This window comes from Corapipo altera, unplaced genomic scaffold (assembly GCF_003945725.1).
Source record: "Corapipo altera isolate COAL_440 unplaced genomic scaffold, ASM394572v1 49, whole genome shotgun sequence".
Lineage (NCBI taxonomy): Eukaryota > Metazoa > Chordata > Aves > Passeriformes > Pipridae > Corapipo > Corapipo altera.
Window position 1 is genome coordinate 15,632,503 of NW_020884879.1, and position 24,139 is coordinate 15,656,641.

Here is a 24,139-nt window from a genome sequence, read left to right on the forward strand (position 1 = left end):
GACATCTTTCATGAATTGTCTAATTGATTTCCCCTCTATATAAGGGGGCAGCAACTGTCTCAAAGCTGTGGCAGTCTGTTAACTACACGAAGTTGATTTGAAGTCCTGCCTAAGTAGCTATTTACAGTGCAGCGCATCACAATGATTTATGCTGAACATACAGTTTTATGCCTTAATTATAATCGGTAGTGAAATAGACTGACTTAGTTTGAAGGCTGTGGCACAACTGATTAATACCAGGAAATTGAGACCCCAGGTAGTTACAAAGTCAATTGGTGTTGTCTTGCTTACGTAGCTCTAAGTTGCAACTGGAGCCATGCCAGTAGCAATGCAAAGCAAAGCCACCAAGTACAAACAATACCTTTTAACCAGCCCATGTGCTCCCCTTTGTCTTTGAAATGTCTTTATAAGGGCGAACTTCTACCCCCAGAAGAAAATGCATCATGCCAATGCAATTATTGAAGAAAGAGCTCCTGCTGCAGTACTTGCCTCCCCACTGAGGAACACAGGAACATGTTTAAACTTCAGGTTTATCAGAGATTATCCTTCCGAAGGATAGGATAGGATTAGGATAGGATAGGATTAGGATAGGATAGGAATCGTGGTTTAACTCCAGGTAGCAACCAAACACCACACAGCCACTCACTCACTCCCCCACCAGTGGGACTGAGGAGAGAATCAGAATGGTAAAAGTGAGGAAACTCATGGGTTGAGATGAAGACAGTTTAATGGGGAAAGCAAATGCCACACACACAAGCAAAGCAAAACATGGAATTTATTCACTGCTTTGCATGGGCAGGCAGGTGTTCAGCCATCTCCAGGACAGCAGGGCCCCATCACACTTAACGGTGACTTGTGAAGACAAACACTGTCAGTCTGAACTCTGCAATAACTAAAACATCTCTATATTATCAACCCTGTGTTCAGCAGAAACCCAAAACATAGCCCCATACTAGCCACTGTGAAGACAATCAACTCTGCCCCAGCCAAAACCAGTACGATAGGATAGAACTATTTCTGTTGGAAGGGACCTACAACAGTCATTGAATCCAACTGCCTGACCACTTCAAGGGCTGACCAGGAGTTAAAGCATGTTGTTAGAGGTATTGTCCAAATGCTTCTTGAACACTACAGGCATCAACCACCTCTCTAGGAAGCCTGTAGTGGGTTTTGACTACCCTCTTGGTAAAGAAATGCTTCCTAATGTCAAATCTGAACCTCCCTGGGCATAACTTTGAACCATTCCAGACCTCCCTGCCCACTTCCCCTCCTCAGGGAGATGTAGAGAGCAATGAGGTTGCCCCTCAGCTTCCTTTTTTCAAACTGGACAAACCTAAAGTCCTTAGCTGCCCAGTCCTTTTACACCTTTACCTCTCCTAAGTTGCCTCTGCAATTTGCAGGGAGCACTTTGGGGAGAGCTGGTAGCCAGCACATACAGATCCAGCCAAGACTCCAAGTGCATCTGCAGAATGGACTGTGCTTGGTTCAGGGTGGCTGTAAACTAGCAAAGCCCCTCCCAGTGGGGTTAAGTCCTACTAGCTTTCAGGTGTGGGGTTTCAGGACTCCATTGGTGTGGAAGCATTAAAGGTCCTTTTTCACCTTTGCTTCCCCTCTGAAGCTAAATTGAGGCAGAATGTAAACAGAAGGTGGGGAGCTGAGGTGAGAGGGAAATAGTTGCTGGAGGGCAGGTGATGAAATGCGATGAAAGAAGGAAAAGATGAGTCAATGACAGGGAAAAAGGCTGACACAGTTTGAGTTTCACAACACTATTAGTTTAGGTTTTTTAATTCTCAGTTAGTTCTCTTTTCTCCTACTGAGGTGAGAGTAAATCAGTGCAGGGTTTCTTAAATCAGCGTGCAGCCAGAAGCAAGGACTATCCCATATTCCTATGGCAACAATGAAGTGTTAGATTGGCTTAGGTGTCTTGTGAAATATCACTGTAAGAAAGAACATAAACATGGGGAAAATAAACCATATACAAATGAAAACTTAATGAAGACATATTTAGTTTGTGTATAAGCCAGTGTTCTTTTTTTTTAGGGGATGGAGATATGGGGATCCAGAAACCAAACCTAATATTCCTGGACTACAAAGAGTAGTTTGGTATTCATAGCGGGAAGGAAAGTAGGAAACAGGGGAAGAGAAAGGGCAGTGCATTCAGTCACAATATTCTTTTCTGTGCATTAATGCCTTTTATAGATCTAAAGATGAGCAGAAGGACCATTACAACTTACTGCATAATGCATGCTCAGTGCCTGATTATGCTGGCATGGGCAGGGATTCAGGAAAGTTAGACTGAAAATTCCGTCTTAGAACTCTAAAGCATCTTTATAATGACACTTTTTAAAGTAAAATTTAAAAAAAAAAAAGAGGAAATGAATCATATTTAATCCCTGTTTTAAATAGAGAACCATTATTGGTTTGTACTAGACAGAGAGAGTCTTGTTTCAATGTTAGTCATAATATTGTTAAAAATGATCTAAATGGTTATTGAAGCCACTCCTAGAACCTCTTGCTATAATTAATGCTAGACAAAGAGAATACTTATTCTGCTTCAAAATGGTGCTTTTGAGACTCATTAAAGACTGCCATATGTTTATAACTGTAACACGTACCCAATAAAGACAGGAAATATAGTGGTGCAGTCAGCTCTTATCCTGTAACAATCATCTCTTGCTGTGGTAGGAAGAGTGCACATGCTATTGTAGAATATAGTCTGCAAAACTTTACAGCTCTTGGACACTTTTACTTGTACGAAGTCATATTGTCACTTGTAGGTGTATGTTTACACTTAAAGTGGGGGCATGAGTGTAATTTCTCAGGCAGCCATAGACTTGGTCATGTTGATGTCCTTTTACACATGGCTTACTGTTCTGAGATCAGAGTCATGCCAATCCACAGGCAAGATCTCAGCATGGAATCTATCTTTAACTCAGCCCACATGTTAGGCCAGAGAGACCTGGTTCAGACCCACATCAGCTCATCCCTCAGGTTATCGGATCAGCAAATCTACCTGAAGGCTTAGTTTTCTTTCTTCATTCTTCAGTCAGCATGACAGCATCCCCAAAACAGTCCAAAGCAGCCACTAGTTAATGGAACTTACCGAAATGTGTATGCTCTGATATCAGTGCCCATTTCAAAAATTAAGTTGGGGACTCCATTAGGACCAACATCTAGCTGTCTTGTTATTATTAATGAGGCAAGAGAAAGCTACTTATGCTATTCAGTGCTGGGAACCAAAAAAAGGACACATTATAGGAAACTTAACTGAAACTGCAGCTAAAAGGTTCCAGTCATCAATAGCATTATTGAGTTTTGTTCTTCACAATATCCAGCCAAACTTAATTGCTTTGTATGCAAACTCTGTCATTACAACTTAAGATGCAAAAAGTGAACTAAACTCACTGGGTCATAGTCATTTATGGTTCTATCAAAATTATAAATAAACAATGTTATTTCTAGTTCTCCCTATTGTTATTCAGACTACTGCTGACTTGAAGTCTTCACTGGCTTCTTAGTTTGTGTAGTGCATTGCGAGTGCCCTATATGGCAAGCCTTGGGCATGGGCAAAGGAACCCTGATCTCTCAACACCTATCCATATTTTTTTTTAAATTACATTTAGCTTTTTTAAGACAGTGTCATGTGGAAAGGAAATTAAAGCCCCTGTTGCTTTTTAATTTGATATGTGAAGGTAAGTGGATCCACTGGAAAAATCCACCTGGAATCTTCCATCTGGTTCAGTGATGTTGATAATTAAGTCAGACAGATATTGTGCAGACAAGCTGGAAAAACCCTCTGTTTCCTCTCATTCTCCCACACTTGCTCTGATATTCAGCACACATACAATGCTTTTTACAGGTACTCCTTCCAGACTGCACCTTTTCCTCCCAAGTCTGATAAAAATCTCAAGGCTTATATACCCAAAGGAGTTTATTCAAGATAATTTCTTGTTTAGTGTCCCTAAGGTTCTTCTCCTAGCTTGCACCTGCTGGCTGTAGGGAGTGGTTTATGTATTTTTGTATAGATTACATTTGTAATTTGTCCTTTTCTTTCCAAAGAATTCTCAACTGAACCAGTTCTTCTTCATCTGTGGGTTTTTTTTATTTTTCCCTGAATCATGTTAGAAATTCTGAGTCACAGAATAAAGAAAAAAAGTTTGTTTTCTTCAAAGAAAAAAAAAGAGTTAGTGAAAACAGCCCTGACAGCTGTATGCCTTGGCTCACTAAATTAAGATTTTTACTTGCTCTTTTCAGGTATGTGCTCAGTCTAGATACTCTTGATTTATATATCTTTTTCTTTTTTGTTTTTTCTTTTTTGTTTTTTTTTGTCTGGGTTGTATTTTTTTAATGCAGATTTGCAGTGATTTCATTCAAACTTATGTTTGCCTAGCATGAGAAAGATGTTGGAAAGAATGTGAGTGAATTTGTGCCTTAAAATGTTTCCCTTCTCAGTGTGTTATGTAAGGCACTGCTTAAATTTTTAAAGAAATTTACCTGTCTTGTTTTACAATCCACCTGAAAACAACAGGGGTTTGAAAGGCTACTGGGAAATGATCTTCACTTCTCCCTCTCACAGAAATGGCAGTGCACAGAGGATGCTTCTGGCAAACTTCGAATTCACAAGTGTAAGGTGCCTAGCGACATACTTGCCGTCAGGAAGAGAACCCGCAGCATTCACTCCCGGGGATATAGTGGTAAAGACAAAGACTGCAACTGTGGAGATGCTGATTACCGAAACAGCAGGACCCAGAGAAAAAATCAAAGACAGTTCTTGAGAAACCCTAATGCGCAAAGTAAGTGTTATTTATCTCTTGGGCTCTGAGGCAAAGAGCAGGGGGAAATGGCTAGCAGAGCATTGTCCTACCAGTATGCTCTTGCTTTCACCTCTGTTTCTAATGAAGACATCTGTAGTTTGTAGTCAGGTTCTACATAATTGCCTAAAGAAGTACTAAGCCTAATGGGCTTAAACCACAGCAAGAGTGATTTAAGCCCATTTATGACTACTACCTAAAGGGGGCCTAAACAGGAGAGAGACTTCTTATAAGGTTATGTAGTGATAGGACAAGGGGTAATGGCTTTAAACTGGAAAGGAGTAGGTTTGGATTAGCTATTAGGAAGAAATTCAATACTGCAAGGGTGGTGAGGCATTGGAACAGGTTGTCCAGAGAACCTGTGGATACCACCTTCCTGGAACTGTTAAAGACTGGGTCGGGTGGGCCTTTGAGCAACCTGTCTAGTGACCGGTATTCCTGCCCATGTCGGGGAGGGGGGTGGAAACAGATGGTCTTTTAGGTCCCTTCCAAGGCAAACCATTTTGTGATTCCAATTATAACAATAATAACAATATTTATCCTTTGGATCACAGTGAGGAATAGCCTTTAGGCTGCCTTTGCAGTGGTGGTTGTGGCGATGCTCTGGTGCCACCTCTCGCGCTGCTCAGACATAACAGCCCTGTGGCATCCGCGGGTGAATCAGTGCTGTTACTTGCCAAAGTGGCCAGTGCAAGTGTTTTCTTTCATCGTTAAAGCTGAATTCACTCGTTGTTCAGTGATAACCCGCAGACACCTGTTGCACTGTGGTGCTGGGGCTGCTCACGGACCTGAAACACTGTTTGGATCTCACTTCCTTGCACGTCCATAGCGGGATCCCCGCAGGGACACGAATGAGATTGCAGTGTCCTCTAGTGGAGCATGGGCTGAAGGGAATGTACAAGAGGGTTTTAGGACGTGTTTGTTTCTGGTAATGATTTCTACAAAAGAAGGCTGTTTAAAGAAGCCTTAACTTTAAACGAAGCAAGTATTTTCTTCTCTCTACCAAGCAATGAAAGTGAAGTTCTGTAGCTGTAGCAATAGAAGCGAACCTGGATTTTAGACTTGGTTCTAAGAGCAGGCTGTATTCTCTTGCACTCTAATTAGAATACTAGACTGGGGAATAAAGTAAAGATGGGTCTTTAAAGCAAGAAGATAGTGAAGTCCTATGATAAGCACAGAAGTTAGAAGATTCTGCACAGATGTCTATGAAATAGGAAAATAATGTCAGTATAATTAAAAATATTTCCTTATCTAGAGCTCCACTCTAGTTGTGAACAAGAATCCCTAGTATTTTTTGTGCATTCAACCACAATATTGTCTGTCTTAAGTTGTCTCATTGTTCAGACTAAGTGTTGCCCTGATATAATTTCTTCCATTTGTTTAATATGATCTAAGGAACCTCACAATGTGTACAAGCAGACCTCTCCTGGAAAGTCTACATGCCACAGACTACCAGAGTGATTCTCAATCTGGGGAATGTTCCCTCAAGTGATATTTTCAAAGGGAGATAACTGCTGCATACCTTGGAAAGAGGTAGTGCCAAGTCACAGCAAGGACTGAATGGGGATTGCAACCAAGGGAAGTTACCTGGGGAGAGAAAGTAGGGAAAGGAGGGAAAACATCTGAAAGAGGCATCAGAAAAAGTTCTTTTGTTATTTTTTTCTCCTTTACAACATTCTTATGCTTCCCTGCTCTGTCTCCTCCAAATCAGCTTTATCACTCCTCTGAGTAGTGCAGGGAAAGACTCATGATGAAGAGACATTGTTAAGGGAATGAGGAGTTCAGGCCTCAGTCTTCAGATGACATGTGGATGAGATGCATATATATTCCATCCTTTCAGTCACTTGATTATTAAGTAGTATCATCAGAGGCTGTTAAATGGAAGAAGTTGTCCCACCTGACTCTATGAATGTTTCTGCATAATTTTATTAAAGACCCTCAGGACAGGGTGGTTCCAATGAAAAGTTTAATCAGACTCACTAACTGCACTTCTAAAAGATTCTTGCAGGAGAGGTTCAGTGTGAGATTCTTAAAGACACTAACATAAAAACTGTGAGTAGAACTGACGCTACCTGGCAAAGGCAGTACTTTCTTACAGCTGCCATTTTCTGCTGCATGAAGAATTGTTATGTGACATAGATGTGCTCAGCATAGATGTCAAATGCCCTACAACTGATTTTTTTACAAGACAAATTTTGTATTTCTGGAGATCTCTGTGTGTGGTTTTGCTAGACAGAACATGCTTTGGTATGGTATTGACTGTGGGTTTTATCAGCTTAATTTAAGTCAAGTGCATTTAGCAAAAGAAGTTAAGGTCTTTCAGACTGAGCCCAAACACAGGTTTTCTTGTACATAACATTAAAAATTCCTCAAAGAGTTAATTGTCTCATTAGTCTTACTCACATACACAATAACTAAAAGAGCTGCAACCCTGCTAAGCTCAGAGCTTTCAAGGGGTGAAAGTGACATAATAAATCTCACTGTAGCTCTGCAATGAGGCAATTTTTTGCACACATAAATACAGATGACATCTGTGTCGAAGTATATGTACATATGTACATATAGATACATACAGATACGTATAGACTGATATCTGATAGATTCATACCATTTTAATTCTTACCTTTAAAAAGGAAAACGTGTTAACTGTTTAAAAAGTCATTTTTATTCTAAAGTGTCATGTGCCAATTTGCACTTGTTTCACAGTGGTGAATGGTTTAATTTTCTAAAGTGGTTTGTTACCCTGCGATCTCTGATTTGAGTGTCTCTTTTTAGATACCTGATTTCTGAGATACTGATTTTATTTGCAGATATAGATGCTAATTCTGGCATAAGGTCAGACTAATGTGAAACGCAAACCTTGAAGTGATAGAAATTGCATGCTGCTCATGAAAGTGAGGGTCACAATGTATCAAAAATCATTAAATAAGTTTCTGTAAAGTCAGAGGAAAAATAAGCTGGTTTTACTGAACATCATTCTTGTTCCTTGGGATATGTTTTGTGTTCATGACATGGGTCATGTAGATACGTATATACAATTGGAAATGTTTCTTTCTTCTGCTTCAGAATACAAACCCCGATTTGTTCACACTCGCCAAACCCGGTCCTTGTCTGTGGAATTTGAAGGCGAAATATATGACATAAATCTGGAAGAAGAAGAATTACAGGTGTTAAAGACCAGGAGTATCACCAAGCGTCACAATGCTAAAAATGAGGAAGAAACAGAGGAAATTGCTGTTGGTGCTGTTGGTGATGCAATGTTTGCTGATGGCACTGATGCTATAGGTCAACCCAGCTCTGTTAGAGTGACACACAAGTATGATTGCTTTTTCTGTGTTGGTTTTTTTTTTTCTTCTTCAAATGAAATCTTCATTTTCTAATTGTGTTCTCACTCTCTCCGTACAATATTTAGAAACTTAAAACTGTCATCCTGGATTTTAGATAAATCTGAGTTGTATTTTTTAGGAAGTGGAATCATTTATATTCAGTATATGTATTTTAAAAGGAGGCCTCTAGTTTAGGTTTTATTTCTGAGGAGGAGTAGGCATCTCCAGAGGGAGTTTCATCCTCCATATAGAAACATGCATCTTATGATGGATTAATCATCCCATTAAGCTGATGCTCCTGCTGTTCATTACAGTCTAGGCTACCAGCTTAACATAGGGGCCCAAATTTGAGATGACTGAAATCCCACTTTACATGAGGATAGATTAGATCAGTTACATCATGTTTCTTAATACTTTGTTGTTTGCAGCCATTTGCATTACCTAAGATACATTAGACCTGTTTATTCAGGCTGAGAAAGCTGGAGCTGTTCAGTGTGGAGAAGAGAAGGTTCTGGGGACACCTTATAGCAGCCTTCCATACCTAAAAGGGTCTTGTGATATTTTACATGGGTAAAAAATTATAGGACAAGGAGGAACAGTTTTAAACTAAAAGAGGACAGATTTAGATTAGATTTCGGGAAGAAATTATTTACTCAGAGGGTAGTAGAGCACTAGAACAGGTTGCCCAGAGAAGTTGTGGATGCCCTATCCCTGGAAGTGTTAAAAGCCAGGTTGAATGTGGCCCTGAGCAACCTTGTCTAGTGGGTGCCCATGGCAGGGAATTTAGAACTAGATGATCTTTAAGGTCCGTTCCAACCCAAACCATTCCAGGATTCTGTGTTCCTGAATAAATCTGCAATCATTTTCCCATCCTGAATGTTGTTTAGATTTCAATTTTTAGCCCTATGCTAAATCTGAATGAAAAGGCAAACATCTCAAATTATTTTTTAGCTTAAAAAAGCTAATGTGAGTGATCTGAAAATCCAGGAAGATACAGGCAACAAAAATCTCTCTTTAATCCCTTTTATTGCACTTAAAACATAAGCATTTATTTCTTTTTTTCTTCTTTATTTTTTTTTAAGGAAAACATAAAAGTTAGTTTTGAATAGGTAAAAGTCATCCCTTTTTTTACACTGATAATTTCCAATCATGGAATTAATAAAGCTTTAAATAGTTTTCCAGAAAAGTTATTATTTCTCCATAAAGTGTTTTGACCTTTACAGAACACAGCATTGCTTTAAGAATTCTTTGAATGAGGCAAAAAACAAAATAGGATAACATGGGAAGAGATAGGCATCTACATATTTTTTCTGCTGTTCTTCTCAAAAATTAAAAGAAGGGTTCTGCTGAAGCTGGTGGTTAAATAAACAATGGCACATTTGATTAACAAGAGGCTTTAAACTCTGAACAGATTTTTACTTCAGTTTCAATTTAATTTCTAATTGATTAAGAATGTTAATGCATTTTTTTGCTTACCAGGCAGAGAGCATCTGTCATGGATGAGGATTTTTTTTTTTTTCAAAGGAAACAAATGAATGCTATTATTATTATTAAGTTAGCATAAGAGGGCCTGGTAGAGTTTATTTATTTATTAACAGACCATAAGAATTAATTGATTAGGAATGTCAGAAGAAAGAGAAAAAATGGGTAGGCAACTGGGAAATCACTGACCTTCTTTTTTCTGTTTCTTAAACTCATGGCTACAGATGTTTTATTCTTCCAAATGACACTATTCACTGTGAGAGGGAGCTGTACCAATCTACCAGAGCCTGGAAGGACCACAAGGCTTACATTGATAAGGAGGTAAGAGGTATTTTAAAACCTGAATGAAGTGTTTGCACTGCTATCTTTTCAAAGAATAATTGAAATGTCGAAATAATTGAAACTTGGAAATATTCTCTGCAGATCGAAGCTCTCCAAGACAAAATTAAGAATTTGAGGGAAGTTAGAGGACACCTAAAAAGAAGAAAGCCAGATGAATGTGATTGTAGTAAGCAGAGGTAAGAGTGATGGCATTAAATACTGAAAGCTACAATGATTACTAAGGTCACACATTTTCCAGGGTTTTTTGAGATGGAAAATAAAGAACCTAACCTTTATTGATATTTATAACCATTGTAGGGTACCTATTTTAGTTAGATACGTTTTATAAGTAGAAGCTACTGTGAATCACAAGAAGATAACTTTTAACATTTTAAGATTAAATATATTTGTATTCTACTAACATGTTTGAATCCAGCTGTAGTTTTGCTACAACCTAGCATGGGATGATTCACACAGATTTAACTTTCTTACATGAAGTGAAAATTGTAAGTTATTCTGTATAGTTTCTTAAGAAAATGTCAAAGATAGTATGTTTCTGTTTTGGTTTTGTGGTGCAAATAGTTTCATGACTTAATAATTCCCAATAATTTTTCCTGTAGCTATTACAACAAAGAGAAAGGGGTGAAAGCCCAAGACAAACTCAAGAGCCATCTTCATCCCTTCAAGTAAGCTTGTTATTATCCTCTCATTCTCATAGTTGGCTTTTTGGTGATTGGAGAAATGTAGTTTCTGGGATTTGGTGTTTTTTTGGTTTGGGGTTTCGTTGTTTTTTTTTTATCTAGAGAGGAAAGGAGGGGGTGAGGAAAAGTAAAGGTCACATGCAGCAAGCTCTCACAAGAAACATTCAGTAGTTTTGGACCAGCTTGTGAACGCTTATGGATAATATTTTTTAATATTTTTTTAATATTTTCTATTCATAGAAAATGGGTGAAAATAATTATATCAGAAACTAATCAATGGATTTTAAAAAGATTTAGCTGACCGTAAATGCAGCAGTGCATCATTTCTCATGCTTGCTGAAGGGAACACCTTGTCACAATAGTTGGGGTGGAAGCTGAGATAGGAGAAAGTCATATTTTTATCCTCACACCTTTAAAAAACCCAGAAAGATATGAAAACTGTTACTGCTGTTGCTAACCAAACAGAGACTGTTCTTAGTCAGCTGTGCCCAACTTTCTCTCTAAACAGAGAAGCAGCACAGGAAGTGGATGGCAAACTGCAGCTGTTCAAAGAGAACCGGAGAAGGAAGAAGGAAAGGAAGGGGAAAAGGCGCCAGAAGAAAGGAGATGAGTGTAGCCTTCCTGGACTGACGTGTTTTACACATGACAACAACCACTGGCAAACAGCTCCATTCTGGAACTGTAAGTCTTATGACACATGCAGATGTGATCCAGGTTATCCTCTGCTCTTATTACAGTTTTAGCACTTTGTGCAATCAGAGCATTATTTTGACCTTTAGTGTTGTCACAAAGTTCAGCACAGGTCTACTTAAACATTCTTATTTCAATGTGTATAATAAACAACTTATCATGAAAAAAATGCACATACTATCCCACTTATGAATTCTTCCCATTTTTTGTATGCTAAAATAATTTTAAAACCACAGCTGTGTAGCACTTGTGGTGTATATGAAGAAAGTATTAGAACTAAAAGATATTTTAAGTCTCTTTAACAGGGTATAAAGAAAACTGTCCTATTGAGGCATGCTTCAACATTTCTTGGTATTCTGCATTAACAAAAAAATTACCTTTCTCATCTTTTGTGATGGAGAAAGAAAAGTGCTTGAAAAGTTTACTTTCAAAAACTTCTTCAAGATCAGGTGATGATTAAGTTACAACATATTTGACTCCAAGCAGAAAATTTGCTAAGAACAACTTTTCATTTGGAGAAAGAAATTGTCTCTTAGTGATAATCTGTTCTGACTGCACTAAGACTTCTGCTAATATGTATTTTTATAAGTACATTTTAAAATGTACTCAAAGTAGTCATATGCATGATTTTTGTTATAAAGACAACAATTAAGTTGGCTAATTACTTTTTAACTGTGGAGTTACAAACAGTTATGAAAAGAGTTCTCGTATTGCTGTGCATTCTGGCAGTGCTCCAGCAGCAGTCATGGAGTAAAAAAATGTCCCTTTGACACAGTCCATAGTTTAAAGAAGAGCTAATGTGTTATAATACCATTACTGTTTTTATGAAGCTTGTTCAGAAAACTTTGATACTGTTACAGCTAATCACATTACTCAAATCTAAATAAATCTAAATAAAAATATAAGGCAATGTTTATATTTTATTATTGGAATTAAAGATACTATTAGAAGAAACAAGCATATTATTTTTCACTGAAAACTAATAACTTGTTTCTTTAATTACAGTGGGCTCTTTCTGTGCTTGCACAAGCTCGAATAACAACACTTACTGGTGTTTGCGAACAGTTAATGACACCCACAACTTTCTCTTTTGTGAGTTTGCAACTGGCTTCTTGGAATATTTTGATATGAACACTGATCCTTATCAGGTAAACCCTGTTCCCTGTTACAAAATGCTGTTCACCAGACTCCTCTAGGGTTTTTTTTATTTCTGTTAACAAGTATCGTTTCCTTCCATTCCTCTCTTTCTCAGCTGACCAACACAGTGCACACAGTGGAAAGAGGCATTTTAAATCAATTACACATACAGCTGATGGAACTGCGCAGTTGTCAAGGTTATAAGCAGTGCAATCCAAGGCCGAAGGGACTTGAAACAGGTACAAGATAAGTAGTAATGTTAATTTCCATTTTATTCATACTTTTTTCATCTACTTAAGTACTAATTACATGCATGAAGTGTCACTCTCCTAAGTGTTGCTCTGAATAGTTTGGAATGATCCATATACACCTACAAATAAACATGACCAGGAAGCTTCTTTGCGAGTTTGCACAGATTATTCTCAACAGATATTGATGGTGAACAACAGCATTTGAGAGAAATGCTACAGAAAGGATATCATGTTTTTGGAACTAATCCATAACAAGTACACGCAGATCTTCATAATCGTAATTCTTTTCTCTATTGCAGGATTTATTTGGTTAGTTTTTGCCTCCCAGTATCAGGTGAGGTATTAAATCTTGTGTTTACTCAGGTTGCTGTCTGCCTATGCGAACAACTTCAGGCCCTACACCACAACTGAGACTTAACATTGTAAACTTCTAATCGCCAGTAGTCTTCATTTTTTTAAGAAAACAATATTTCTTTACAAGAGTCTCTGAGTACAAAAATAGCTGGTATTTTTTCTTCAAATCACTGGAATTCATTGCACTTAACTTTGGTTGACTGAACATTGCGATTCTTTTTTTTTTACAGGAACATTCCCTTGCATCTTTGTATCTCTTTCTTCATCTACAAATATTTCTCTTTTTTACAATATCTGATTGTATGGGGGTTTTATTATTTTTGAAAAACTGTGGTTTTTCAGTTCTTTTATATAAAACTTCCAGGAAATCTCTGTTGGACTGCAGCTCTGTCTTTATTTAACACAGTACATTTCTTTTTAGGAATTAGATGCTGTGCATGGAAAACTACATTGTGAATGGTTTTACAAGTTCTAAACACTAACAAAAGTTACTCTTGTATTTTCCTATATCAGGAAATAAAGATGGAGGAAGCTATGATCCACACAGGTATCCACACTTTTTTATTCTACTCAGCAGCTTCTTTCCAAATAATTGCATGACTCCAGTCCATTTCAACTAATGTCTGTATCCTGCCATGTTGCACACAGCATAGCTTTTCATGCATGCATTTTCTAACTACTTTACACTGAACTTGGCCATTGTTTTTTAGATCTACCATTCTGCATTTAACGTAGCTCATTGTCATAGCAAGACTTCATACAGCTCATATTTCATGCCTGTATTTCTTAAATGTTTACCCTAGGAAAATGACAGAAAAAGAATCACCTCTTTTGGGTTACTTTCATATTATCAGGTGGATTTTGGATGGGTTGGAGGGTTTTTTCTGGTTTTATTTACGAAGTCTGTACAGCTGCTTTTTAAATGTAAACCAAATGTGCTTAAAAAGCTTTCTGCAGTACAAAGAGCCTAATCAAACCTATGAAAGTAAAGTAAAATCTTCTCACTGGCTTTAGGAAATGCTGGCAGATGCTGCTTTAAGGAAAAGCAGAGCTCAATATGAGCAGCATGTGCTCAGAAGCCAGCGGGAGACTGTTCAGTATAAGTATGGCAGAAAGATGAGGCTCCTTTGGGCTGGGACCAGATCAGACAAGCATGAAATGAAATTTCTTAAGAAGGTTGTATTATTTGAACTGAGGAAGGGCACCAGGTGAGGTTTTTTATAACTAACACTTGAACCTACATGAAAGTAGGCTGTTTGCAAGTATATTTTTTTGCTTCCAAGTATACTTATTGTACCTACATGTTTATCATGCAGAGGCCTGTGTCTGCTGCTAGAGAAACAACTCAAACATAAAGCAGAAACCTGAAGAGACTGAAAAAGCACAGGTCTTAACAGTACTGCTCTTGCTGTTCATTGAGCAGTACTTGTCCTCAGGGTGAAAAACAGATTAACATCTGTCAAGTGTCGTATCTAGACTTGACTCCTTTACACAGTTTATCAGTTTTATGAATTTTCATCTCTGTGTGCTTTGGAGGAGTAGCTCCTGATATACACTGCTTACCTGAGAGGTAAACTGGGTCCAAGGGGCATACAACTCTACACAAGACTTTTTTCACAGGGTCTTCTGAAAAGAACCTTGTCATTAGTTTCCAGCAGCCAGGGAACAATTAAATAATGTGTTTCAATGTTTTATAGATCTCCAATTTATGCAGCTAATTTTTTTGCAGCCAACTTTGTATCTTCTCACTTGAGTAGTTTTGAGACCTAGGAAAATGATAAGCTCTCATTTTGATTGTATCCTGATGTTTGCTTTGCTCGTTACAGCCTGGTGGGAACTGGTTACTGCAATGATAGAAAGTAATCCTTATAATTATGCTTTTAAGTCTTTAATTAGAAGGTGTTCTTGTAAGCATTCCTCGTTTTAACTACAGATCTAACAAAAACGGCATTTTTGAATTGTAGGATTGCATGAAATAGTAGAGCACACCGGATTAATCTTTAAATTATATCTTGCTACACTGTTTAGTAACAAAAACATTTTAACTTCTAATACCAACAGAACATAAAATAAACATTTTGCTACTAGGATAAATAGCAGGTACAGTATAACACAAGCGTTATTGCTCCAGACACCCAGTTTCTCAATATATGCAGATGCCTGAGTTCAATATTTTGGTTCAAGCTCCATATTGGTGGAATACATTTTTCTTTTCTAAAACAAAACAAAAAATTAAATTATTAAAACAAATTTATTGGGAATCATTAAAACCATCTCTTAGAGGATCCTTTTCTTGATGCCTGCAGAGAAACAAATGGAACAAGAAAGGAAGAGCCCTATGCTGCTAAATCGTCTGAGCTGCCCTTTAGGCTTCAGATTCCTTCAGATCATGCGCTTTCTCCACTCGGACCTGTTTCCAGTTCAAAATGCCATGAGTTGCACTACTTGTGTTGCAAGTAAAACACTGGGGCAACAGGCTGGTATGGAAATAGCCAGTGTGGTGCTGTTTGCTTAACACAGGGAGAGAGCTTCAGCAGGGAAGAACTAGTGTCACCTCTGTCATTTGATGGACAGAATGTGGCTCTGCAGGCATAGTTCATAACAGGATTTGTGAACTGCACGTTCCTCTCCCCTCTCCTACTTGTCTAAAGTTTTTCAAAGCCACCAAGGATATGATCGTACCTACGTGTCTTTAGTCTCAGAGGAGACATATTCAAATCTCTTCTGAGTTTTGAGACAATACATCCACAGATGGCATCATAAGATAAATCGAGAGCAAAGCTTAACTAATGCTTGATTTAAAAACAAACAAACAAAAAAACTGAATAAGTTTTGCTGTGAACAGTTAGCAACAATTTTTCTCTCTTCTGGGTCTGTGTCGTAGATGAGAAATTCCAAAGTATTGGTCAAGGAAACTACTGCCATGCTGTTACTCAAATGCAACTCATCTGCACTTTCCTGTTTTACATCTATTTGTAATAAAATTTCTTACAGGGGAGAACTTTTTCTTTCCTCTCTTCTTCCCTCTGTATGCTTTGATTTCAGTAGGAAAATTTCAGGCTTCCTGCAAGGTGTGAGATTAAGATGTGAGGTAACTTGCTCAGTCAACCAACATAGTCAGCTCTAGGACCTTAAGACTTTGCTTTCCCCTTTATTTAACACGTATGAAAACAAGTTACCTCTGTCCTGTGTGTTCTAACGAGCTATTTTCTCCAGCTTAACATGAAGATCAAGGAACAATTCCCAATGCCTTTACAGCTGTGAAACATCTCTGAGACTGCAGAAACAGTGCCACATTTAGAGGGTAAAAGTTAGATCCAGTGTGAAGAACCATGTAGCTCAGACTTTCAGCTGTTTTGTAGGAATACAACAAACTCTCTGCTGATCCTACTCCTCCACTGCACAGTCCCATTGCCCTGCTGCAAGGCTCCTGAAAAACTCTGTTACTCTTCACTGGTCCTATGACTTCCCCACTGCCCAGCCTGCCACCCCAGCTTGCTCAGCTCAACCCTCTGTCCCACTGCTGAGGATAGGCAGCAGAGGCTCTTCTGGGCCCAAAGACACTTTTCTGGCTCCTTCTTTGCCCCACCACTGCCTGGTCCATCCCCAAACTGGTTACCGGTCAAACATCGCTCCTGTTTCAGTTTCTGCCATAACACAGCGAATTGCTTTGGCCACTTATTGTCCCTACAGCAGTTTGTTTCCCTATACAGGCTCTGATATAAAGAAAAAAAATTACAAACCTATCAATAGAAATAATAACAGAGAAAAATTTAAATATCATCACATTTGCAGCACGGTTAATATGTTAGAGGGTTTGGTGACTAAATTACCTGAAAAAGCATCCCTGCCTGTGATGTTTTCCAGGGCCCTTTTTGCCTCTCAGCACTGGAATAGTAAGTCTTCTTTCTTGAAATCTCTGTGGTATTGAATTATCTTTTGTTTCAGGAAACAAATTATCCATATTTGAGTTGCCAAGGTGGCTCTCAAGTGGCCATGCCATGATTTCATTTCTCTTGTCTACTTCAGGAAAAGAAAGAAGGAAGCTCTGTCCTAGCTGTTCTCCCAAATCCAAAGAGCTTGTGTTTCTTCCTGAAACAGGAAGTTTGCCAAATGTTTGAAAAAAAAAAAAAAAATTTCTAGATCTTGATTTGAAAAACAGAAAATAGTTCAATTTTATGTTGTCAAATATTTACAATTGCATGAAGTAAAAAAATAACAAGAGCAAATATTCAGGTGTTTTCAAGTATGAAAAATGATGTCCTTTTGGTGGGAGCAGAATAAGACCCCACATCATAAGAAAATCTCAGAGTTTTTCCCTGACCATAATGGTATTTTTCTGACTTTCCATATGATGGACTAAATATTGGAGAAATTCTTTGCACTATGAAATCCCAAGCTACTAAGAAGCAAAGAATATAATCTGTGATAGACAGAAGTTGTATCTTCTGTTTTACTTAAATAATGAGAAAGGGCAACTTAAAATGCAAACAAATTAATGGAGATGCCAAGAACCAACTATAGAGATGAAAGGCTCAATACAGATGAATATTTGAGCTCAGTTCACACTGTTGGACTATATAGACACTTGAACTTTAAAGTAATTGCTACTAGCCTACCTGCCTGTACAATTTTCAGAAGGAGAATAAATCATACCAGTGAATTAATTACTAAAGATTGCCTGCACTATCCTTTGTAAGGATAAATTTGTCACTTTTCCTGACAGACATTTGCATTTCCTGATTAGTTTTTCCTTGATGACCACTTAGTTGATAAAATCTTTGGACTGAACCCAGTCTATGCAGTGAATTAAATAAAACAGTGCTGTTCTGTGTTACTTGTTAATATAAAATAGGCTTCACACCACGGTTGATAATCTGAGTAACTACAGTTACTGCAGTGACTTTTTAAAATACTTTGGAAATGGGTTTCCTTCATGTCTTTGCATTTTCTGGCTGTAATCAATAAAAAATGCAGCTCCATTGCTACTTTTAGACTCATATCTATGCCCTTTATTCAGACTTATTATCTGATAAGGCTGTTGGATATTTTCTTTGAAAGTTTTTTTTTAAAAACAAAACCTTAAGAGGATTCTCTATCTGTGTATATTTTAACAGTATTTTACAAAGTGGTACAGTCCTATAAATTAATTCACAACAATTTTTTACAGTTTTTATTTCCCCTAATTGCTCCATATAAATGAAAATCAATGTTTACAAAATAGATAAAAACCACCTTTGGCTATCATTTATTAAATAAATTGTGTCTGATTAGTTTGTAGATCTTATTTCTTAAACTACCTAGAAACCAAATTCATGTGGGCATTGAAGTTCAGGTCACCAGTGGCTTTCAGAGTTCATCCCATCTTTTATACTTAACCATTGTTTGGTTATTGCATATTTTGCTGCAGTGTTCAGGAAAGGTGAATTTGTGTACTGAAACACCTTTCCTACCTTGAAATATCAGAGGAAAGACTTACCTCTGAATGCCATCAGAAATCCCCATTAGACCAGATTTTATTCTTTTTTACTTAGCCCAAGAGTGTAGCAGAAGACAGGGGTGTTATTGCTGTGTGTTTAGCAAGAGCTGTGAACACATCCAAGGCCAGAACCATTCATGTGATGACAGAAGAGGTGGAATGTCTTACATTTTGAGCTACCTACTTTATGAACAGTGGTGCTTTCAAGCAAATTGCAGTAGAAGCACATATGGAAGCTTTGCTTGCACTTTATTAATAGTGTTCACCACTAGGCTTTATTCTTTCTTTCAACAGAGGACAGTTATGGGATGGATGGGAAGGCTAACCTGCCCAGTTTCACTGGCGACATTGACTGGCAAGGACTGGAAGACTTGTACAGTGTGAATGAAAGTGTATATGAATACAGATACAACTTTAGACTTAGTCTGGCTGACTGGACTAATTACTTGAAGGATGTAGATAGAATGTTTGCACTGCTGAACAGTTACTACCAGCAAAATCAAACGGACAAGGATAATACTGCTCGAAGCACCGGGAATGGGGACGAATCGTCCACGCCTCTTACCTTGGTGGAAATGACTTCTGCTGAAGAATCGAGCGGCCTGACTGCAGAAGAGTTGCAGCTGATTGTGCCAACGGACTTTGCAGCCCTTGCTTTGAGCACAGTGACTTTAAGTCAGAAGAGGAAACTTGAATTAAACAATGATATTCCTGAGAAAAGTAGTTTGACTGACGCACACTGGAAAAATAGTCATCAAGCTGAAAAATGGATGGAGGATAAAGAATCGGACCGTTTTGATATGGATTTCAGTGGAAATGGTTTGATAGAGTTGGAGTCCCATCACACCTTCATGCTACAGCCCATCAGCATTCCTCAAAAAGACGCTCATCAGGATAGTGACACTGTGGAAGATATATTTGAGGATCAAATGTATCTTCCCATGAGGTCTGATGAACCCCTCGTTCATCAGGCTGTAAACATATCCATTAGGGATTCACCTATCAGTACCCAGAAAGCAGGAACTTTCTTAAAAAAAACAGAACAGAGTCTTGCAGGAGAAAGTTCACAAATCCTAAATGTAGAAGGCAGTGCCTCAGCTCCACTCTCCTTGGATTAGATCCAGCTGTAAACCATTAAACAAGTTCTCCTTTTTCTTATTAGCAAACTAATAAAGGTAATCATGACAACTGACATTCCATGTTTATTGTAGATACATTTTGCAGCTAAATTGAGCCCATTTCAGTATTTGTCTGTGTGCATTTTCTTTTATTTACGTGCACATGCTTTCACTGTAATTCTCCCCACTGGGAAGCAAGATTTCCAGTTCTTCATTAAAAGAAACAGTGTTAACTTTGAAATGGGAAAGGTAAAAATTATTTCTTTGAAGTGGATGTCCAGTTACTTTCTCTATTTCCAAATGATCCCACATGAGTGTTTCATTTCACCCAATATGCCTGCACAATGTCTTTCTCATCAATTATTTTAACCACTGGCAATTCTTACTGTCACACTTTCAAGTAAAATGCACTTTTAAAATCTGTACGCCATACCATTTATGAATCTATACCTTACAGGTTCTTAGTTTGCTCATTGTTTCATGAAATTGTGAAAACAATAAATAGATTGACAGGAAAGAGATATACAGCATGGATTGAGGAAACAGACTCTTTGAGTATTATTTTAGCAAAAATATTGCATGTTTTTGTTACTTTAATTAAATTTACTCTCAGAAAGGTATGGCTAATGATTGTTAACTGTAGGATTTGTTTAAATTGGATTGTTTCCCTATATGTTGATACTGTCAGTATTAAAATTCCATTAATTTTTTTGACTTTTTTTTTTTTTTTGCTGATACTGGTAAAAAGGGTTACATCAATAGATAAATGCTTTTATCACCCCACCTGATTTATATTATTCTGAACAATATCTTGAAAGCATTATCATTTTGAGTCTTAAATTCTTTCTTTGTTTTGAACAGGCATAAAAGGGAATGATAAAATCATGTTAGATTTCCATTATTTTAGATACAAGAGGCACACAAGGTTAAAAAAAAGTAGTTTAGATAATTTTTGTTGTATTCTAAATTTTTTCTTGAACTTTACCAAACATAAAATTTTATGAAGTATAATACCAAAATGACTTTGAAAATCTGTATTACTCAAAACTTAATATTTTCCCTTGCTTTTTTATAAATTTCTAAATAATTAGCACAACAACAACAACAGAGAATTACCTCAAAAGATGTAATTCCATAGTGTCCAACTCACAGGTGTTTCCTATCTCTTACATGTTATTTAGTGTAGTGAGTATTTTTTGGCTATTGCAAGCACTGCAGGTTAAACTTACATTCATTACATTGTATTTTAAGTTGAAACTTTTTAAAAAGGAGATTCTTTTAGTAGGATTAATAATTTTAAGAAGCAGTCTTTTTGATGGACTCTGTAAATATGTTAAAATTACTAGTTCTTTATCTGATGTATGTGTCATGGGCTGATTGATAGAAAAACATATTTATGGTCATGAATGATGCTATTTGTACATAGGTTTTAAGTTACTAGGATATAAACTGTGTTTTTAAATCTTGTATAATATTTCTGTGATACTTTTATAGTACAATTCTGGCTTCAGGAAAGTCTAGAAGCAATATTTCTTGAAATAAAAAGTGTTTTACTTTACCTGCTTCAGAGAAGTCCAGATGATCCAATTTTCTTCCTAAATAAGTTTTATTTTAAAAGTATGTTAACAGTTCGAGTTTTAAGAATCCATCCACATTTAAAGCAACGGGTAACAAAATAACACACAACATTCTGTTAGCTATAAATTATTCCTGGAGATGTGAATAATATATATTTCTTTGTTTAAGACATGCTGTGACTTTATTTTTTTTAATTCCAAACTCATCCGATCCTTTCTTCCTGGAAGTCAATGCACTGAGCTGCACAACCAGCAGTTCCCAGAAGTCAGGCAACATTACATAAAGCCATGTCCTGCTTTGCTGCTCTCTCTCCTCCCTGCAGAGTTCTCCCTGTGACAGCAAAGCACAGTAGACAGGACACACAGAGCTTAGCAAGAGTGGATCACAGATCTTTAGCCAGGAGGAGTGTCTCTTTGTACAAGAGTCATCACAAAAAAGAATTTAGGTTTCGAGTAAACTCCCTCTTACTTGCACTCTGTGTTTGTTCGACAGGCTGTGAATAAGATTAGCTTCGTACCCGAACTCAGCCTCTGAATCTGTGCTTCTTGAACTCTTCTTTCTTTTACATAGTCCTTGGCACTGATGCTCCTTGCCAATGTGAAGTGACAGATGAAGTTTGTGGGAATCAGGAAAAGGGGTGAACCTAAGTGTTCAAAAAGCAGTCATTGCAGTGCCAGATAGACCCTGAGAGATGTCTGCCCTGGAAAGCACACTGGGAAGTACAGGATGTATTTCAAAACAGGGTGCAGAGTAGGCTGAGCCAGTGAGTTTGGGAGGACTTGAAGGACAAAGGCAAATTGAAGCAAGGTCCCATTTCCTATCTTTTGCAGGGAATTATCCAGCACCAACAATGTGCCCTACATTCTTGGGAAGAGCTCTTCTTTTAAAGAACCAAGCAAGATGCTTTCTTCTCTCTTAACGCTTAGGTAGAGATAAAGAAGGGAATGGTGCAATAGTGTGGTCCACCCATTCACTTGTCCTTCCTTCTTACCTAAGAGCTTGAAGTACTCACTTAGGAAATGGAAACTTCTAGGACAGTGCTCAGTCTTCTAAACTATCAGAAGCTTAGACAGTGCCCTATCTTCTAAACTAGGTGGGAGCCTTTTTTACAGCTGTCTTACAGGAGTGTGGAGGAAAGAAAGTATAAAACACTCATTCTGTAGCCAAGAGGTACAGAGAGCAATGAATTCTGATCCTTGCTCTCTTGGAAACATGCATCAAATATAAAACGAGGCCAAGTTAGAGAGAGCAAAATCTGTTGTATCCCTAAGTATTTATCCTAAGCAGTGTGTTGCTTTCTGAATATCTTTTGCATTTCTTCCTGTACAGTACTTCTTGTCCCATAGCTGAAGCGTTGAGTCCATGAGCAGCACATGGTGTCACTGTCAGGAAGCTTTTACAGGCATTAGGCAGTTGCAGGCTCAGGAACAAAACAAGTGCCTAAATCTGACTTCATCCGCAAGCACTCAAGGCAAGGGGAGGGTTGAGAGGAGGACGTTCTTGGCTTTTTCTGATCTGCAGAGCAGTGGCAGGTGTGTCTACTATGTTCATTACTTTTTGAAGAGTGCCTGGAGCTGAAGAACTTTTAAGGCTTGCACATCTTTGGGAGGTACCAATGTTATGTGAAAAGTTTCTCCTAGAAATTAAAATAGAGTAGCCAGTATTGTCCTCACACCCTTGGGCAGTGTGAGACACTTTCTGAGAGCTAGCAACTGAACCCTGAAGAAAAGCAAAGATGTACAGTGCTTCTTTTCCAGAACTACATCCTAAGAATTACAGAATGTTTTGGGTCGGAATGGGCCTTAAAAATCATCTAATTCCAGCCTCCCACCATGGGCTGTTGTTGGCAAGTAAATCCTGTTGTTCCTGAGGTGTTAACGCACTCTAACAGTTGGGGAAAAAAACCCAAAAACAAAAGCAAAAAAAACATTTGGATCAGAACATTGTTCTGGAGTTCAGCCACCTCTAGGTTTTTGTGACAGTTGAGTGAAGGTTTTTTCAGAGTTCAGGTCTGAGCATAGACCACCCCCACTCTCCCCACTAAAATCCCTTTAGATGCCTGCAGCTATCTATAGTGGAAGTCATGCAAGCACAGTGGGAGGATCTGTGTGTAAAACAGTGAAGGCTGAGAAGGCAAGAATCGCAACAGCCCTGTTCAGGGAGGATCTGCCCAGGCCTAGACTTGAGGCCTGAGCACCTGCGGATGGCTGGTGTCTGGTAGGTGTGATGCTGTCACAAAACATCCTTTACTTTCAGCAAAAAACAGTCCTGTTTATGTGCTCTGACACTATTTTGCAGTGAAACCTGATATGTAGTAAATGGGGTACAAGCCAAAGAGTCATTTTGGAAACAGATGTGTTTCTGTCCCCTGAGGGGACACAGTCACAGCCTGAGCTACCTGGGGGCTGCCTAGGGTTACTTTACACCCTTCGGGCAGCAGGTGTCAGTGCAGAGCCACACAACAAGGGCCTATCCTTGAGCCCTGCACCCACCGCTTGTGCTTCCAGCACAAATCTAATCGGTTTTCAAACAGCAACGCTACCGTGATGTGCTACAAATCTACCAGCTTCATCCACAGCACACTCCTTGGTTTAACAGTTCTGGTCTGGAACACTAGTGACATCCAGGGGGGTCTGCAAGATGCTTTTTTGTTGTGGTTAGATATATTGGAAATGAAAATGTGCAAGTCATACTTTGAACATGAACATCACAGAGGATCTGGATCCTCTAGATTTCTGTGCTGTCAGTGAAACAGTAGCTTCTTCCTCACTAAGCACAACAGCTGAAGCTGCAGGGTTGGCTGAGGGCTTGAATATGGTAGGTGCTAGGCACATCACCACAGTTTGTGACTGTGGTCTGAAAGCAAATGGATTTAGATATCTCAGAAAGAC

General features: G+C 38.2%; 1 protein-coding gene across 6 annotated transcripts in view; it reads left to right on the forward strand.

Moving 5' to 3' along the window:
• Positions 1 to 21,228, forward strand: part of SULF1 (sulfatase 1) — a 120,066-nt gene extending 98,838 nt beyond the window's left edge. For 5 of the 6 annotated variants that reach the window (XM_027638444.1, XM_027638447.1, XM_027638443.1 and 2 more), the window contains 9 exons: positions 4,577 to 4,793; positions 7,878 to 8,127; positions 9,844 to 9,940; positions 10,043 to 10,137; positions 10,561 to 10,626; positions 11,150 to 11,322; positions 12,337 to 12,479; positions 12,584 to 12,707; positions 13,587 to 13,794. In XM_027638444.1, coding sequence (XP_027494245.1) covers positions 4,577 to 4,793; positions 7,878 to 8,127; positions 9,844 to 9,940; positions 10,043 to 10,137; positions 10,561 to 10,626; positions 11,150 to 11,322; positions 12,337 to 12,479; positions 12,584 to 12,707; positions 13,587 to 13,693 — 1,272 coding nt within the window. In that variant the 3' untranslated portion in view covers positions 13,694 to 13,794. Of the gene's footprint in view, positions 1 to 4,576; positions 4,794 to 7,877; positions 8,128 to 9,843; positions 9,941 to 10,042; positions 10,138 to 10,560; positions 10,627 to 11,149; positions 11,323 to 12,336; positions 12,480 to 12,583; positions 12,708 to 13,586; positions 13,795 to 18,846 lie in introns of those variants that run through there. The other variant, XM_027638448.1, reaches the window with a different exon arrangement.
• The last annotated feature ends 2,911 nt before the right edge of the window (positions 21,229 to 24,139 follow it).